This window comes from Pinus tabuliformis, chromosome J, assembly GCF_031772625.1.
Source record: "Pinus tabuliformis cultivar Carrire ecotype Pingquan chromosome J, CPIR1, whole genome shotgun sequence".
NCBI classification, from domain to species: domain Eukaryota; kingdom Viridiplantae; phylum Streptophyta; class Pinopsida; order Pinales; family Pinaceae; genus Pinus; species Pinus tabuliformis.
In genome coordinates, this window is record NC_142295.1 from 844,878,362 (window position 1) to 844,896,866 (window position 18,505).

Sequence of the window (18,505 nt, forward strand, 5' to 3'; positions counted from 1 at the left end):
TAAGCTATTTTCGGGCAACAAAGAACTCGACAGCCCTTAATGATGAGGACCCACATAACCTATGGCCCACAAAAACCTATGGCCCACTTATCCTATGGCCGACAAAGGAACAGTGAGTGAATATAAAATAGGCCTTAACTTGTGGTTGACCTGGCAACCTGATGAACGAGTGATCCAACCCTCAAATATCTGACGGTTTGTAACTGATTTCGGATGAACCAACTTGCCCACTCCTTAAATGCCTTTCAGATCCGATGAGAAACTAAAACCACCTTTCTATAAAATTTCGGGTCCGTTTTGTGGATTAGCCCTCGATTAGCTTTATGACCCGACTACCGTGCGATCCGGCCCTCGTCGATCCGATGGTCCAGAGTTGATTTCGGGCCGACAACATGCACACTCGCTATTTTTCCAATCGGACCCGATGGGTGGCCTAAACTGCCACTCTATAGTTTTTCGGGTCCGTTTTATGGGATATCCTTCGTGCATCTATCCGCCCGAAATCCGTAGGATGCTGGCGCTCACTGCCATCGATGGTCGGCTGCCTGTCAACCTGCCCACTATTTACCCCTAGCTTCTTCCCTGTTATTGGTTCACTTTCTACTGTCTCCATTGGTCTATTTACTGCTTATCTTTCATAAATTTAAAATACTCCCTGTCTGCGATCGCCTGTCTGTGACAGTCCTCGCGCAAATTCCCTGAGGGTGTCGACTCCCACACATAGCTTCTGTTATCTCTTGTACAGAGCACTCCCTCATTCACCAGACGATCCGCTAACCTGTTGGTTGTTCTGTGCACATGAACAAATCTGAGTGTTCTTAGGGCTCTTAGGTGGGATTGTATACGTTGATAGACCTGCAATAACCACCAGTGATTTGATACTTTTTCTGGTGTTGTGTCGTTGCCTATCTTTTTGACCGAATTAATTGTCAATTTAGAGTCTGCCTCTATGATGGTATTGTGTAAATTGTATTCAATCAAGATTTCTAGGCATTTCTCTAAGGCCATGAGTTCCGCCATATTATTAGTGGCATTCCCCAAATGACTATGAAAGATGAATTTTATGTTTCCCTGCTCATCTCTTATGACTCCTCCATAACCAACAACCCCAGGGTTTCCCTTAGAGGCTCCATCTATATTAAATTTCAAAAAGCCATGAGGGGGCGGTTGCCAGAAGTCCTTCCCCATTGTTGTATGTCTTACAATCTTGCTTATGCCTTGGGGGACAAGCGACTGGAGACCCAAATGCAAAATAATATGAGCATCCTGGTTTAGAGGAGGGTTATTGGGGGGTTGCTTTAGAAGGGTGCTCACAGTTTCTTTGAGTTGTCTTAAAATCTGAGTTATGATGATGCTCTAGGTTGAGCAAGTTCTGTTTTTGAAAATCCTATTGTTGCGTTCTTTCCATACATCCCAGATCAAAAAACCTGGCACCAAAGTCCAGGCTTTGTTGACTATTTCATTTTTTAGAAGTCTTTCCTCCAATTTGTCAAAGTGCCAGTGATGCTGTATTCATCCCTATCAGTTTGCCTAAATATTGAGGCTACCCAATTCCACAAGGTAGAGGTGAATGTGTAGAGGTTGAGTAGGTGATCCATCATTTCTTCTTGTAGACCACATAACTGGCATCTAGATGGACCAGCTAAACCTCTTTTTCTAAGATTTTCCCAAGTCATAACTTTTTTATGTTGCACCAACCACATGAACAGTTTGATTTTCATCCAGTGCGGGTTCTACCATAGGTCCTTCCATATCTTATCAAGGTTTGGAAAGTCAAGCCCAGTGGCAATTCTTTTGACTTCTTTGAGGTTGAAGTTGCCTTCGCCATTTCTTCCCCATCTTAGTTGGTCAGACAATGTTGATGTCAGAATCTTTCTCTATTCCAGGATCATTGCAAGAGCTTCTGTCTGGGCCTACAAAGGGATCTCTTCACTATATACTAGGTCCTTCAATGTTCTCCATTTGCCCTTGTCCCTTGTCTAATCCCAAATGTCACATACCCTGAACAACCGTTTATTGTCAGTGTCATTCTTGAGAATGTCTAGTTCTTCTCTACATAGGTTAGGCTCCTGCTGCCAGTTATCCTCCCAAAACCAGGCTAGGTTTCCATCTCTGATCTCCCAGAAACTATGCTTCTGAACAATGGCTCTATTCTCCCAAGCATTGTTCCAAATGTGGGAGCCCTTGATGAGCCTTGTCATTCGAATATGATCCCTTTCTTGCCAGTTATTTGCATACTTCTGTTTCCAAAGCTTAGCCCAAGGGGTTCTCATTTCCTTTAGCCATCTCCACCAAAGTTTTGCCCCCAAAACTTTGCTTAGGGTTTCCGGGTCATGAAGTCCCAAACCTCCATGGGTCTTGGGTTTGCAGAGCTTTTCCCAAGCTACCAGAGCCCATTTCTTTTTCTCTTCCCCTTTGCCCCAAAGAAAATCTCTTTGGATGTTCCTGATGTGTTGTAAAACTCCTTTTGGGGCAGGAAGAGCTAAAAACATGAAGATGGGGATGGTTTGCAGGACAACCTTTGTAAGCACTAGCCGTCTTGCTAAATTCAAAGATTTGCTTGTCCATTTTCTAATTTTGTCCTACAATTTATTAGTCACTAGCTCCCAAACTTCCTTACTCAGAGGTTTGTCGGTGAGAGGTATTCCCAGATATTTGGAGGGTAGTTGATCTCTTTGAAAGCCGAGAATTTTGAAGAGATTTCTTTGAACAACAATGTCAGTATTAAAAAAGATTTTTTTTATTTATTTTGTGAGGCTTACCTCTGTACCCGCAGCCATAGCAAAATCGTTCAGGATTTGTTTGAAAGCTTTAGCTTCCTTGACCGTGGGTGTACCCTGCAGCATGGTGTCATCCACAAATTGTTGATGAGTCAAGGTGTCCCCATTCAGGGTTAGTTTGAGACCCTGGATTCTTCCTTCTGCATTAGCTGATTTGATCGCTTTGCCTAATCCTTCCATCATGAGAATAAAGAGGAAGGGGGAGAGTGGATCTCCTTGTCTAAGGCCTCTCGAAGGCCTAAATGTTCTGGATGGAGAGCCATTAAGTAGGATTGAAAAACTGGCTATGGTAACAAGGGCCATTACCCATCTTATCCAGTTGTGGTTGAAGCCATACGCTTTTAGTACTTCCCTGATGTACGACCAGCTTAGCTTATCATAAGCTTTCACTAGGTCAAGCTGTATGATCATACCCACTTGCTTATTGCTCTTGAGAGAATGCACCACCTCGTGAGCTTGAATGATGTTGTTGAGAATTTGTCTTCCTTCCACATATCCAGTTTGCTCCTCAGACACAAGAGTTGGAAGAAGGGGCTTGAGTCTATTTGCAATTACTTTAGAAATAATTTTGTACACCACATTGCATAAAGCTATGGGTCTAAATCTATCTGGTGTCATAGCTTTTTCCTGCTTTGGAATTAAGGCTATGAAAGATGCATTGAGCGCCCTCAAAATTGTTTTAGATTTTCTCGAGTCCTCCACAACATCAAGGATATCTTGTTTGACTATTTCCTAGCATGTTTTGAAGAAGTCTACATTGAACCCATCCAATCCTGGAGCTTTCCCATTTTGCATCTCTTTGATGACTTCATTGACCTCCTCTTCAGTCACTAGCCTGTTGAGATTGTAATTGTCTTCCCTGGTTACTAGTTTTGGAATGTACTGTGTGAAGCTATTGATAAATTGTGATCTGTCTAAGAGAGGCTCCTCTGCTATGCTTTGAAAATGTTGTACCAGAGCATATTTCATTTCTTTTTGGGTACTTAGCTCTTTCCCTTGAGTATCTCTGAGTTTTACAATCTTGTTATGTGCCCTATGATCCATGGTTGACTTGTGAAAAAACTTTGTATTTCTTTCCCCTTCTTTAATCCATTGCACTCTCGATTTCTGTCTCCAGAAGATCTCCTCTTGCTAGCATCTGTTTTCCCATTCCTGTTGAAGAGAGTTAGCTTGCATTTTCCTTTCCTCGGTAAAGCCATCTAAGATGAGGATTTGGTTAATTCCCTGTAGTTTCTGTTCAACTTCTCTTTTGGCTTTGAAAATATTGCCAAACTCATTTTTGTTCCATTCTTTAAGCCTGAGTTTGATGTGTTTCAGTCTCTGTTGTAATAGGAACATCTTCGTGCCTTGAACGGGCATGTCTTCCACCCACCATTTTCCAATATTAGTGATGAAATCAAGGTGAGTGAGCCAGACATTTTCAAACTTGAAAGGTCTATTCCTCGGAGTGCCTATAAAAGAAGCTTCAAGCTAGATAGGCCAGTGATCCGAGCCTCCAAAAGGAAGGATTAAAGCAGTCAAGTCAAGGCCAGTGAGAAAGAGGTCCTCCGAGATTATGAATCTGTCTAGTTTAGAGGCAACTTGAGAAGCCCCTCCCCTCTTATTGTTCCATGTGAAGGTGCCATTTATTGTCTCTGTATCCACCAACCTCATGTCGTTTAGGAAGTTTTGGAAGGAAATGGAGTCTCTACCTAGTATTCTGGTCCCGCCTTTTTTTCTATAAGAGATCTGAACATATTAAAGTCCCCTCCCAGAATCTAGGGCATAACAGGATGTATCTCTCTTAGCTCCTCCAGTGAGGTGAGAAGCCTGAGTTTATCTTCAAGTTTTTGAGGACCATAGACATTTGTGATCATATAGAGTTCCTTGTCACCCAAAGGTTGGATAACCATCGAAAGGTAGTTCCTAGATGCTTCAGCATCCAGGATTCCAAGTTTCTGGGGATTCCAAAGAGTGAGAATCCCTCATGTTGTGTTGTTTGCTATAACTTCTAGATACTCGTACTTAATAAGCCATTTGTTATGTATGTCTCTAATTTTGTCTATTGAACATTTTATTTCCTGTATAAACACCATATCTGGTTTTTCTTCTTTTATTATATTGCTGAGATTTCTTTGTTTTCTTTTACTTCCTAGACCCCTAATGTTCCAGGTTGTGAGCTTCATTATGAAAAGTTTGTAAATGAGTAACTAGTAAGATATTTCATCTTGCCTGATTTAATCATGAGTTTCCCACACTCTATCAACAACTCATTTTGTCTCTTCCTTCCTCCTTTCCTGCTTGGGTTCTTGCAAGAGTGTCCTGATGTTACCTCCATTGATTTTACCCCTCTATTTTCCTAGCTATCATGGTTCCTTTTGACTACAGAACGCTTTGCTTGAGATATCCAGAGGAAGAGCTGCTACACTCTGTCAAACTCCTCTTGTGGTAGAGAATCAACACCTTTGGTGGTTCCCTGCTCCAGGAACTTTTCAAGATCAAGGTTCTCCCTCTCAAGAATCTCCTGTAGTTCGCGGTCCTCCATACCAACTTCACTTGGGGTCATCTCATGGTCCCTGCCAAGTTCCATAGTGCTTGGCAGATCCTCCTTTAGTTTGTAGTTCTCCTATATTTCCTCCATGCTATCATCTTTTTCCTTCTCTGCAGGATTATCCTCCAGTGCCTGGTCCATTTCATTGTTCCCACCTTCTTCTTCTAACGTCTTGAAACTGTTATGAATTGGTTGCTTATCCTTGCTAGTTTTCTTTTGGTACCTTTTTCCTCCTTTCCCTTTGCCTCCCACCTTGGTAAAGCCTTCAGGATCTTTGCTTGTGTTGGTTTTCATATTGTCCTCCAGTTTGTTGAGTGGGCAGTCTCTGAAGAGGTGCCCGTGTTCATGACATTTACGGCATCTGAATGGGACATGTTCATAGTCCACCGCCTGCACCCATTCTTCATCATATACTTCTAGAATGATTTCGTCCGGAAGTGCTCCCGATAGGTCCATTTCTACACATATGCGGGTGAAGGAGGTATATTTACCTCGCAGAGTCGCATCTGATATTTTTTAAAAATGACCTAATTTATTGCCTATGGCTTTTAAGGATTTTGGCAACCAATAATCTAAAGGTAGGGAGTAGAGTCTTATCCATACTGGTACCGATGTGAATGTTTCTCGTTCCGAGACAAAATTCATCACCCATGGTCGCATGTAGAGGCTTGCAGCAGCAAAGAAATATGGTCCTCCTTCGAAAACTTTGTCTTTATCCTCTAGGTTTTTGAAAACCACTGTGAAGAAACTCTTAGACCCAAGATGAAACTTTATTTCTCCATTTGGTTTCCAGTGGTTTCTTATCCATGTGTGCAAAGCTTTCTCCATTGGCCATATTCCCATAAATTTGCATATAACCGCGTATGCCGCCATGTGATCCCTGTGGACCTGTTTTGACTTGGGTTTACCGAGTCCTATCACAATCTTGTGCTCAGTTCTTTGACTGTTGTCTCCTGTTCTCTTCTCTCTTCTGACTTCCTCATGATTCTCTTCCTGTTCATGAGATTTGATGCTTTCCGACATTTTTGTGCTTATCTTCTCTGTCTCTGCCTCCATTGGTTTCTTGAATCAATTCGAACCCGCCTCCTTACCTTTTTTCGTAACTACATGACTATAGGAGGTAGTGGAGCTCCCCCCTCCTTGTCCCTCCATTGTTACTAGCTCGCACTCGTTGCTCCCTATTCAAAACCCTTGTTCCGCTTCCAAAATTTAAGAAATTAATAGTTTTTTTTTAATTCCTTTCCATTAATGTTTGTTGTTCTCGCATGTGAAATGAATTCATGAAATTAATAGTTTTTTTTTTAATTCCTTTCTATTAATGTTGTTGCTCTTGCATGTCAAAGGAATTCAAGAAATTAATAGTTTTTTTGTAAATTATTTTTCTGTGATTAATTTGAAGCTCCACCTAGGATATTATAAGGATCTCACTTTGAAGTTCCATACTCTATTTCAAGTCACTAGAAATTGTTCGACATTTAATTGGAGGTTAGTCTTCAATTTCTCATCTGTTTCAATTGGTTTGTTAAAGTTGTTTTAACTTCTTTCTTCGAACCAAACACAAAAGATTAGTCTCAGTTACCATGTAAAAAGTTAATACTAAATCACAAATCATAGACAAACTTATAATATTTAGAAAAAAATTGAAAAGAAAAAATGATATATTTTATTTATTTAAATATTGAAAATTTGTCAATGTTTTTTTTGACGAGACGAAATGATTTAGAAACCAAGTGTTTGGATTAGAAACTAAGTTTTTTGATATCGATCTATAGTTACTAGTGATATAATTTATATAAATGTACCAGTTATAATTTAGTTGTTAAATTAATAGTAAAACAATTGTTATTGTGAATTATTCATAAATATTAATTAAGCTGTCTTTACAATTTAATTTAAAAAGTACTTTAATACTAAATAAAAAATCATAGATCATCCCAACTCAATTTTGCTATGCAAAAGAAAGAGACGTCATTTGAGAGATAACAATAAAAAAAATTTGTTCCATATTCTCATGTCTTCACTGCCGCAAATACAATTGCATTCAATTATATATTAATCATTTTCAATTTGCATGAACTTTGTAGGAGACAATTGGTTGTGCAAAACAAGTTTCTTGGAATTGACATATCATTGAGTTGAAACTAAGTTTAACATGTCAATTTGAACCAAACACTGCCAAAAAAAAATAAGGTTATAAAACTTCATTACAACCAATGATATAGGGGGCTCACCAAAAAACAACATTTTAACACAATATTTTCACTTTCATTTCTATTTTTTTATGAAGGATTTGATTGATCATATCACTGCGAGCAGTTCATATTCCAATTATCTATATTTAAACTAATGACAAGTACTAACTACTATGTAGCACATATTTATATACTAAAAAACCTATAAATTTACAATTTTATTAAAAAATTATAACTTAAAAATAAAAGCCTATTTGAATTTTACAACCTAAGCTATTTCAATTTTGCAATATAAGCTATTGTAAAATGAAAAATATTCAATTCACTTCTACATTAAAAAAAATAATAATGAAAATTTTCAATTTTGACAGAATTTGAATTTTACAATATACATGATTTTAAAAAAGAAATATTCAATGCACTTGTACATAAAAAAAAATAATGAAAATTTTCAATTTTGTCAAAATTTGAACATACTGATGGGGACTTCAAAGTTCAAAACCTAAAATAATAAAACTGCTCCATCTAAAAAAATAATTTTAATTTCTCGAAAATTACATTCAGTTTAATCTATGAAACAACAAGATCTGGCTTTGCGACTTTCCATCCTGGCTGTTTATCCTGCACCCTGCAGGTATAGCTATTATTCTAATTTATCCTAGGCGACGGTTCAGTTTAATCTATGAAACAATAAGATCTGGCTTTGCGACTTTCCATCCTGGCTGTTTATCCTGCACCCTGCAGGTATAGCTATTATTCTAATTTATTCTAGGCGACGGGTTCGAAGAGTATCTTTTTGACGTGATCTTTAATTTCCATATCATGCGAAAGTGTGAAACCGTCTCCTTCTTGGTAAAACAGCTGCATTAATCTTACGTTATCAAAAACCAGTCTCCTGCAATTGTTCGGCACGTCTTTTGTGTTCAGATATTCCCACTTAAAATCTACGAGTGCGCTTTCCATGAGACTATAAACATATTCGAGAGCTTCTTCCTCTGAGATTTCCGGATGCTCCTTCATGTAACACTGAATGGCAGAAACCACCTCGCCTTGACCTCTCTCAGCCTGCATAATTAGTAAATAATCAGGAGTCGTTCAAATAAATGACAAGTGTTTAAGAAGATGGATTATAAATAACAAGTGTTTAAGAAGATGGATTATAAGAGATTGAGGACAGTGCCTGGTAAGTTTTGGTATCATTCACGAGACGCCCTGTCAATCCCATGAGATATGAAAATTTGGATCGGTAATCAATTTGGGAGAGTATGTGATCTGTAAGAATCTCTCCAGTGAAAAGAACACTGATCAGAACGAGAGTCGGCCCTGATATTGAGATACTAGCGGTCTCTATATATTCATGGAAGGACGGCACATATTCAGCTTTCGACCATTCTGCTTCTTTCGTGAATGCTTCAAGCAGGATCTCCCACTGCCATAGATCATACGATCGATAAGTCCATAGTCCGTATTTAATCGTACCTTTGTGGAAAATGAAAATCTCCTTTAATATCAAACACTTGTAATTAAGTTTAATTTACATACTAAATTTCTAATGTAGCCTTGCACGTCATGGCCCTGTCTCTTGCGCCCTTCTTCTGCTATTTCATTAACCACATTGTACAGACCAAGGAAGCATATTTTGATGTGCTCCGGCATTCGGTCTAACAGAGAGTGATCCCATCTATAACAGAGACGAGGAATGGGCATGTATACATGGTTTAGCAGCAACAATAATTACAGAAACTTTTCTCTTTCATCTATTAATATACATAAAAGAGATTATTAGATATGCTAAATCTCTACCTTTTAACTGCTTCGTTGAACAGCTTGATGTCTTCCAAAGATGCATGCGCGTCATATAGATCGTCTAAAGTGACAATGCAGACTGTAGTTTTGGTGAAAATGGCTCTACATGTAGCGAGCTCTGGTTCAAACATAGTAGACGCGATAGAGAAATATATTTCAGCCACACGGTCGCGTGTGAAGTTGAGCTCTGCAAAGCCCGATGATTTCCACCACCTTTGAACAATGCGAGGTACATACTTTGAGTACGTAAGTTAGAGACATATGTCTTGGAGCATATAATTTATAAAAAGCCAAAAAAATGGCGAATAAGCAAGATATACAACACCTTCCAAGCTTGCGAATCTCATTTTGCTGCATGGACTGCACATTATTGAAGTCCAGTTTTGCCAGTTCCAAATATTTGCGGTTGTTAATGTATGGCATACTGCTCCCCTCAATTATACATTAAAATACTTGATCTTTAGCAAGCTGAAAAACGGCACTATATTAGAAATAAAAATTACAATTATTACAGGGTGCGTATCTTACTTATACATAGTTTTCCCAAGCCACGCATCGTTTGGCCCGTAATGTTCAATGTAGCTTCTAGCCTCCAGCCTTGGCAGACTCCTAAGCCATGGATTTTTGAGGGCGTACTCCACCTGCAAATATATACACTCATTGATGTGAGGTTTAGGTGGCAGCAACACTGAGATGTTAAAAGAGCCGGCAATAATATTATATACCTCTCCCCGGATATTCTTTTTAAGATCCCATTTGTCCAACGCATCCACATTTTCCAGAGCGTTCCGCAAATACCTTTCGGTACAGAGTTTTGCTTCTTCCATCACCGTTTCTCCCGGCATTGCAACGTGTGAGCAACGATTGAGGTTTAACATGTCTGTTACTCCTCTCCGTGTTTGACCCGAGAAACGAAAGAACTCTCCATTCTCATCTCTAAAAGTTTTTAAAACATCTGCCAAAAACGTTGGCTGCAGACGTCAACGGCCTGAAAGAATTCAACGACTTGGCACAATTGCCGGCAAAATATAGTTCTTTACGTCAACATTTTCGTTTACTACCTGAGGATACATTGTACCCGTGTAGTCTCAAGATTCGAAGACCCATGGCAGTAACATCAATATCAGTGACAGGATTCTCTCTTCCACATCCAATGCCTCTTTCGTCCCAATGGCTGCGCGTCAATCCCGGAGATAAGAAAATTGGGCCATCAATGAAGTGATCAGCAAGTGAATTATAAAAAGGCATGATACCTGTAAACATAAGCCAATGCGTCCTTGATCTCCTTTTTGAAATGGCGATCGATCCCTAGCCGTTCAACAGTATCGACCGCCCACAGACGCTCCATCAGATCAAGCGGATAGTGACACGGCACTACAATTACAAATTTTCAGTTGGTAATCTTCAATTTAAGTTTTGTCACCAAAAAAATGCCTCGGTAAAATCAAATTGTCATGTTGGTACCATGGTTTCCGAATTTCATTAAGACGAAGTTCAAGAATTCCAAGCACTTGGTGTTCCCTGTACGCATGAATACAGCGGCTGTAGATGCTGGCGAGCCGAGGAATGATCCATCCTTGGATTGAAGATTGATGATTTTGTGCCACTCTACTATTTCTTGCAGGCCTTCCAATTGATACAAGAATATAGTTGGAGCGGTACAGAGAACATAACTGGAAATCCTGATTCACACACCACCACGACGGTAAGGGTAATTCATAATGACAAAAAGCTCGACAAAAGAGCGCATCATGATTAAAGTTTGATGAACCTTTTAAGCGTAGCCTCCCGCTTCTCAATCATTTGTTTAATGAATGGCAGCTCATAAGGCAGATCCAAGCATAACTGTTTTGCTTCATTTAGCATAGCAGGAAAGACAATTTCAAATCCACTTGGCAGCTGATTGTCCGCTTCATCCTCCATCATTCCAGCATGTTTCTTGAGGAAATCAATGCCTGCAAGATATTTATATATTATTTACAGCTAAAAATACGCAGCTCCTATTTCCAATCCTATTGAAACATAAATGCTTCTGACCTGCAATGCAATAGGGTTGGAAATAGGATAGGGTTGGAAATAGGAACTGCCCTATATTAGGGTGTACGGAAACATGAATACATTTTTACACCATTAATTTATTATTAAATAAATTAAACTTTCAAACCTTTCCCAACTTGTGTCTCCCCAGTGCGCCATAGGGTGAGAGTAATAATACACGCAAGAGTAGCGAGTACTCTGTCATATGTTAAGAAATGGTCTTCTTCGCCCCAAGAGCCATCTTTGGACTGATTCTGAAGAATCCATTGGAGTGTTTGAGGAAAGTGAGGGTGGCCAGTGCCATCAACTGCTGGAATCCTTGCGACCCAAGCAGTGTCATACGCAGAGGGATTCGTTTCCCCATCGCCCATACCTCTAAACATACTCTTAATCTCGCATATTAATGTATCCACGCGCTTCTCGTCCGCTTCTGCCTGCTAAAATTAATTCAGGTCAACCAAAATATTTTAGAAAAGGATTGCTTGAGATTCTTACAGACAAAACCTTTAACGAACAACCACTGAGAATACCAACCTTGTTAGATGATATTATTGCATCAATAATATCATCCTTCCAAAATCCTGGAGGGAATTCTCGTTTGGCTAGTGTAGGAGCAGAAAGCGAATCTGAAGGTATCAAAACACAAATTAAAAATGGAAAAAAATTAAAATTAGTGAAATTAATCACTTGGGACGATGTTGAAAATATATAATTTATTTTCTACACAATGCACCAACATAAGCGTACCAGTCTTGTTTTTATGAGAGTGATTGGAAAGGGAAGTTGAGTCTTCGCCAACACAAGCAATGATCTTGCTTGAACCACCTGCATAATCAAAAACATTAAGAAGTCGAATTGAAGTAACACGACATAAAATAGAAATAAACTTAAAATCATGTGCGTACCCGATCGTAGGTAGATGCTTCTCTGTTTGGTGGCACTGCTTCCGAAACGTGGAATGTGTCGTGTGTTGACATAGGCGTCGTTGAGAGTTCGATATTGAGGTCGACTGAGTGTGGTAGTAATGGAAATATGGGATGACAAAGAAGAAGACGACGGCGTGGCCATTTTAACAAATGCACCACTAGATTACCAGAGGTACCGAATGAGCTTAATTGCCTGGATTACAAAAATTCTGAAAAATCAAACGTAAAATAACTTCTACCACCGACCCAAACACAAAAATAACCCGCTTCGAAACTTCTAGATCTTCCTTCCACGCTTCTCAATTCTCCATATCATCGCTTTAAACTACCTTGACCTATTATTCACCCGAGACACAACCTTTGCATCACAATTTCCTGGACATTAGCTCAATATCTGCAACTATCTCTACATCTCCCCTCGTACATTTATTCACTCCAACTATGTCCATTTATGTATCAGCTTCAACGAGGGTTGGGCTTCACATGCCTAAATTTGTCTTTTGTGCTTCAGAAGATTCGATGTCTATCACATTTCAATGACCTCAGAAGATTGGTTGGGAAGGATTGAATATTTCACAAGATTCGTTGGGAAGGATTGAATTCATCGGATTTCATTGACCTTCCATGTGATCACATTTATTAACCTCTCCTTGTCATCGGGAATGTCCTCAGCGGAAGATTCGATGCTTAATATCTGCAACTATCTCTACATTTATTCACTCCAACTATGTCCATTTATGTATCAGCTTCAAGGAGGGTTGGGCTTCAGATGCCTAAATTTGTCAGCTTCAAGGAGGGTTGGGCTTCAGATGCCTAAATTTGTCTTTTATCGTTCAGAAGATTCCATGTCTTTTGTGCTTCAGAAGATTCGATGTGTATTTAAGACACAACATTCGTACATTTATTCACTCCAACTAGCTCAATATCTGCAACTATCTCTACATCTCCCCTCGTACATTTATTCACTCCAACTATGTCCATTTATGTATCAGCTTCAACGAGGGTTGGGCTTCGCATGCTTAAATTTGTCTTTTGTGCTTCAGAAGATTCGATGTCATCGGATTTCATTGACCTTCCATGTCATCACATTTCATAAAAACTCGTTGGCATCGGTAAAGTAGCCGTTGCCATCGGAAAGTCCTCTGCGCAAGTTTTTTATTTCCCATTAAATATTATAATACACGTGAACACGTTCATCAACCACTTGTTGGCATCGGTAAAGTGGCAGTTGCCGTCTTAGGTATGAAGTATTTTATGTCTTATTAAATATTATAATATTATTAAATATTATAATATCAGCATAGATTTATTTTAATTATTTATTTATGTGAAATTTTTTATTTTTTATTAAATATTATAATATTAATATAGATTGATATTAAATATGGATCTAACATGAAATGAGAAGGATAAATTTCTTCAAGTATAATGTATTATTTTTAATGTTAAATAGAGTATATAAAAAACTAAATAAAAATTTTAATTGCAAAGTACTCACAAAATTTCAATAGCAAGGTAGGATCAAAATCAAGTTAATCAAGTTGAACAAAGACTCCAAGTAATCACGTGACATCCTCCATGTCTTGCATGGTTGTTTTGGGCAACAGAGTAGTAAGGAGCGTGGCTTTCATGTGGGGTCCACATGGCACATGAAGGTTATAGTTTATAATTTTGGTTCGTCAAAACACTTTTTTCACTTACAATGTCAGCATGGTTTCCAAGTGCCTCACTGTGAATTCCCTAGGACTATCAGCAATGTTAACTCGCCATGATAAAGATTGTCTAGCGAGAAAACATATTCCTGAAGAAGTAACCAACAGATGGGGAGTACGCTTTACCACTAGGTAAGGAAACCCAAAAAGCATCAACTCCATTATTTCATTACGTTGGTTTCTTGCGTTGGAAATATTAATCTCAACCACTGTTTTAAAAACGTTGATAAACATCATGTTTGTCCACTTAACTATTACATAGTTGCGATTTTGTTTGCAGGTGAAAGCACTGAAGTCAGAGCACAAGTATAGCGCTGATCATTCCGCAACACATCAGAAAAGTTTAGGCACTTAATGAAGTTGGTAAATAAATATGGGCAAACATTCACTCCGCAACTTTTGCCCACACTCCACAACACGTGCAAGTTCGGAAAAACCAATTACTATGTAAAATCACCCATGTTGCATATTAATTATTTGCTTTGTCATGTATTAATGTCAAATTTGTAGGTTGAGATAAATATGGATGTAAAAGTCATTTTTAATGTTGGGAAAGTTAGAGAGTGAGAGAGGGTCAAAGTCTGTGAGTTAGTGAGGAGAAAATCGTGGAGGAAATATTGCTGGGCACGTGAAACCAGTTTTACATACATTTACTCCACAACCCCAATGATAAGTAAATCGCAATATGTCTTTTGTGTTTTTCACTTGAAGCTGCAACCTCAATTTTTTATGCAAATGTGAATTATTTCCTGTGTATTATTTAAACCTATGAGTAGTTGCGATATCCTTGCCGCAACATAAAACATACCTACATGCAACAAAATTCTCACAAGACTTACCTTGCCGCAACTAAATTCTGAGCTAGCCTCATTTAACATTGCAGGAAAGACAATTTCAAATCCACTTCGCAGCTGATTGTCCGCTTTAAAAAAAATAAAAAAAAATTGTTGATTTATCCGATGAAGTCTTCGAGGCTCAAAGTCTGTCAGGCCCACCCACGACATTCTTAAATACCCTACTACATTGTTAAAAGATTAAATAACCTACTACATTATTAAAAAAATTGTTGATCTATCCGATGAAGTCGTCTAGGCTCAAAATCTGTCAGCCCACCCACGACATCCTTAAATACCCTACTACATTATTAAAAGGTGATATATATTGAAGAATTCAATGTTTTAGTTCATCAAGACAAGGGTAAGTCTTATTTACTATATTATTGATTCGTTAAGACAAGGGTAAGTCTTATTTACTATATTATTGATTCATAAATGCTTTGAGTAGTATATATTTACTGATCGAAATAAATACATTATTTAGTAGTGGATATATATTACCCGCGCATTTATGGCTCAATATCATAGTAAATAAAACTTGTTTTAATTACATTATTAGGCTCGCCAATAATATAAGATTGACGGTTATTATCCACGAACACCCTTCGACTTGACAATGACACATCAAATGGAGATATCCGAGAGTTCAATATCATAGTAAATAAAACTTGTTTTAATTACATTATTAGTCTCGCCAATAATATAAGATTGACGGTTATTATCCACGAACACCCTTTGACTTGACAATGACACATCAAATGGAGATATCCGAGAGTTAGTAGAATTATTATATAGAATCTCGGGATTATTTAGTTTAAGAAAAAGATAGGGTGGGTGGTTGGTTGGTTCGGAATAACTTATAATTTTGTATTGATAGGTGAATGGAGTTTATTATAAGTGCTTCAAAATAAAATAGGTGCAATTATAGATGAAAGGGGTGTGAGGCAATTAAAAAAAGCATATATATATATATATATATGAGTTTTTACTTGAAATCAAATTGTTATTATTTAGAAAATGGGAGATAGGATGATTATGGTAAAGTTTATGTTGGAAGTATTTTAGTGTATTCATTAATGCTCTCTAAGATTTTGAAACTTATTATTAGGAATATTCATCAATGTATGTTTAATTTCTTTTGGACTAGTAAAAGAAAAAGAAAGGTATCCATGTGTTAAAATGGTGCTTTTTATCTCAACCTAATTTTTTAGGGGGTTGTGGTTTCAAAAATCCCTCTCTATGAAGAGCCTATGGAGAGCTATGAATGATTTTGGTCTTTGGAATCACATTATTAAAGACAAATACTTAAAAAACATATATGACATTGACTCATTGAGATCTTTTGACAAGCAAGTTAATAACTTTAGTTCTATTACCTCGAGGCGCCCGTTAGAAGCTTTCTCTTTCTCTCCATCTGACTCGTCTGGAAGGTAGGTAAAAGTAATTAATCATCATTGGGAAGGATCCTTTTATAGGAGGCATCACTTTTTATAAACTATATTTGGACCTTATTTCCCTCTTCAACGCTTAATAGTTTTATAGATTTAGCCATGTTATGATATTAAGTCAACAAGCACTTCTCTGTCATAGCTAGGAAAACTTAGATGATCTGATCTTGCATGGGCCCTTGGTTGCTGAATGGGACCATTTTGTAAAAGGTTTGATTTCTAATGTGATTTATCTAAACAATGAAGAGGATTCCATAGACTAGAGCTAGAACACCTCTTTTGGATAGGTTTCAGCTAGATTGGCCTATGAACTTATCTCCTCTTCCACAGTGGAAGATTGAGATATTTAGTGGCACAAAAATATATCGAAATGGCCTTTACCTCAAAAAATTTGGTCCTTTTGCTAGCTCTCTTTTGGAAACCATATTTTTACATGGGACAATCTACAAGGAAGGGGATTCATTATGTCAAATGTTTTTTGTCATTGTATAAGTGGGCCTTAATATGTAGAACACATCTTTATTCGTTGCTACTTTACCAAGTTTGTGTGGAAAGACCCCTTATCCGTTCTTAGAATTCAGGTCACTGGATTTGTGCCCATCATTCTTCCTTAAGACACTTGGAAGGTTAGCAACAAATACATATTTGAAGATGTGAGGCTCCCTCCTAGGGTCCTCTAACTAAAAACTAAATTTCTCTAATTTTAAACACAATAAGATGGGAAATAACTTATTTATATTTAAACATTTATTTGATGATAATTTACCATTAAAATTTATTTACCACAAATTAAATAAGTAAGAATTTCATTGCAACCATTTACATAAGTAATTAATAAATGGATGAATACATGTTCCAATAACTTAGTTAAGATGCTCCTAAGCTCCTGACTCTGTTGGGATGTTGCTCTTGAATACCCAACTGGATTTGTCTCCCAGCCAACTAGGAAGTATTTCCTAGCCCAGGGAACCTCCACAAGTTTCCTAGCCCTTTGAGCCCAAATCCAACCAGATGTAGTGTGTCCAATTTTAACAAACACTCTCCATGTAGGAATTTACAGGGTAAGTTCCTCACACAGAACACCAAAGGACACTGCTCACAGATCAATACACCAGTATTTTGACGTGGTTAAAACCCTCAAAGAGGGAAACAGTCCACAACCTGAGCCAACGCGGCCACTTCAGGCAATTTATTAATAAAAGAATGAAAATTTACATTTGCTTCTCTCATAGATGGATTACTCTACAAATGACCCTCCATGCGCCTTAAATAGAAATCATGGACCAATCGGGTGTTAAGCCACGGATCAAGTGTCGGTAATACCGAGGAGAGAATGAATCGTCGGATCACTACATATCGTGACCGTCGGATTGTAAGTTACAAAATGTACATAGTAAAGAAACACACTTTACCTAACTCTAGACCTAACTCTATACTAGACCAAGTTGTACTTAACTATTTCCTATGTGGTCGAATATCCTAACATCCCCCCTTAAGAACAACTTGGGATATGATTGAAGGATTTACAAATATGACACAATAGGAGAAGGAAGGAGGCACTAGTGCCTATCCCCCCTTAGTGACAACTTCCTGAACTCCAACCATAAATCGAAGTTTAGTGAACTTCGCCTCTGTGAGAGCCTTTGTAAAGATGTCTGCAACTTGATCATCTGTTGAACAATATTGCACTTCAAGAACATGGTTGTGAATGAGCTTTCTGATGAAGTGCATGTGTAGTTCAATGTGTTTGCTACGCTGATGTTGGACTGGATCTTTGCATAGCTGAATGGCACTTTGATTATCACACCAAAGTGTAGTCGGATGCTGCTGCTGAAAGCCAAACTCTGACAGGATCTGACAAAGCCACAAGGCTTCCTTACCAGCTTCTACGGCACCACGATATTCTGCTTCTGCTGAAGAAAGAGAAATGGCACCTTGTTTCTTGCAAGCCCATGTAATAGGTCCTGAACCAAGAGTGAACACATAACCTGCAGTAGACTTCTAATCATCAGGGTCACCAGCCCAATCGGAATCAGTGAAACCAACCAATAGAGGAGATGCTTCGGCACTGTAATGAATCCCAAACTGAACTGTACCTCGAACATAACGAAGTATTCTTTTAGCTGCTTTCCAATGACTTTCACATGGGTTTTGCATAAATCGGGCAACAAGGCCAACAACAAAGGAAAGGTCAGGACGAGTATGGGTTAGATACAAGAGTTTTCCTACAAGTTGACG

At 38.2% G+C, this 18,505-nt stretch overlaps 1 protein-coding gene across 1 annotated transcript; it reads right to left on the reverse strand.

The window, feature by feature from the left end:
• Nucleotides 1-8,159: 8,159 nt before the first annotated feature.
• LOC149229339 (monofunctional isopimaradiene synthase, chloroplastic-like) lies at nucleotides 8,160-12,413 on the reverse strand. Its single transcript, XM_089381009.1, has 15 exons — nucleotides 12,251-12,413; nucleotides 12,093-12,170; nucleotides 11,880-11,971; nucleotides 11,473-11,779; nucleotides 11,080-11,263; nucleotides 10,773-10,990; nucleotides 10,562-10,682; nucleotides 10,370-10,482; nucleotides 10,034-10,263; nucleotides 9,837-9,949; nucleotides 9,634-9,732; nucleotides 9,306-9,521; nucleotides 9,045-9,183; nucleotides 8,683-8,931; nucleotides 8,160-8,567 (listed from the first exon to the last, which is right to left on the reverse strand). The coding sequence occupies exons 1-15, from the start codon at nucleotides 12,411-12,413 to the stop codon at nucleotides 8,271-8,273; spliced, it is 2,619 nt and encodes an 872-aa protein (XP_089237135.1). The 3' UTR covers nucleotides 8,160-8,270.
• Between the last annotated feature and the right edge of the window lie 6,092 nt (nucleotides 12,414-18,505).

Excerpts from the sequence above, each read along its gene's own strand:
- LOC149229339 (XM_089381009.1), bottom strand. The coding sequence starts at position 12,413 with ATGGCCACGCCGTCGTCTTCTTCTTTGTCATCCCATATTTCCATTACT. Across the intron at positions 10,683-10,772 it reads AATGAAATTCGGAAACCATG|TGCCGTGTCACTATCCGCTT; the intron begins GTACCAACATGA and ends TTGTAATTGTAG. Across the intron at positions 10,483-10,561 it reads GCATTGGCTTATGTTTACAG|CCATTGGGACGAAAGAGGCA; the intron begins GTATCATGCCTT and ends ATTGACGCGCAG.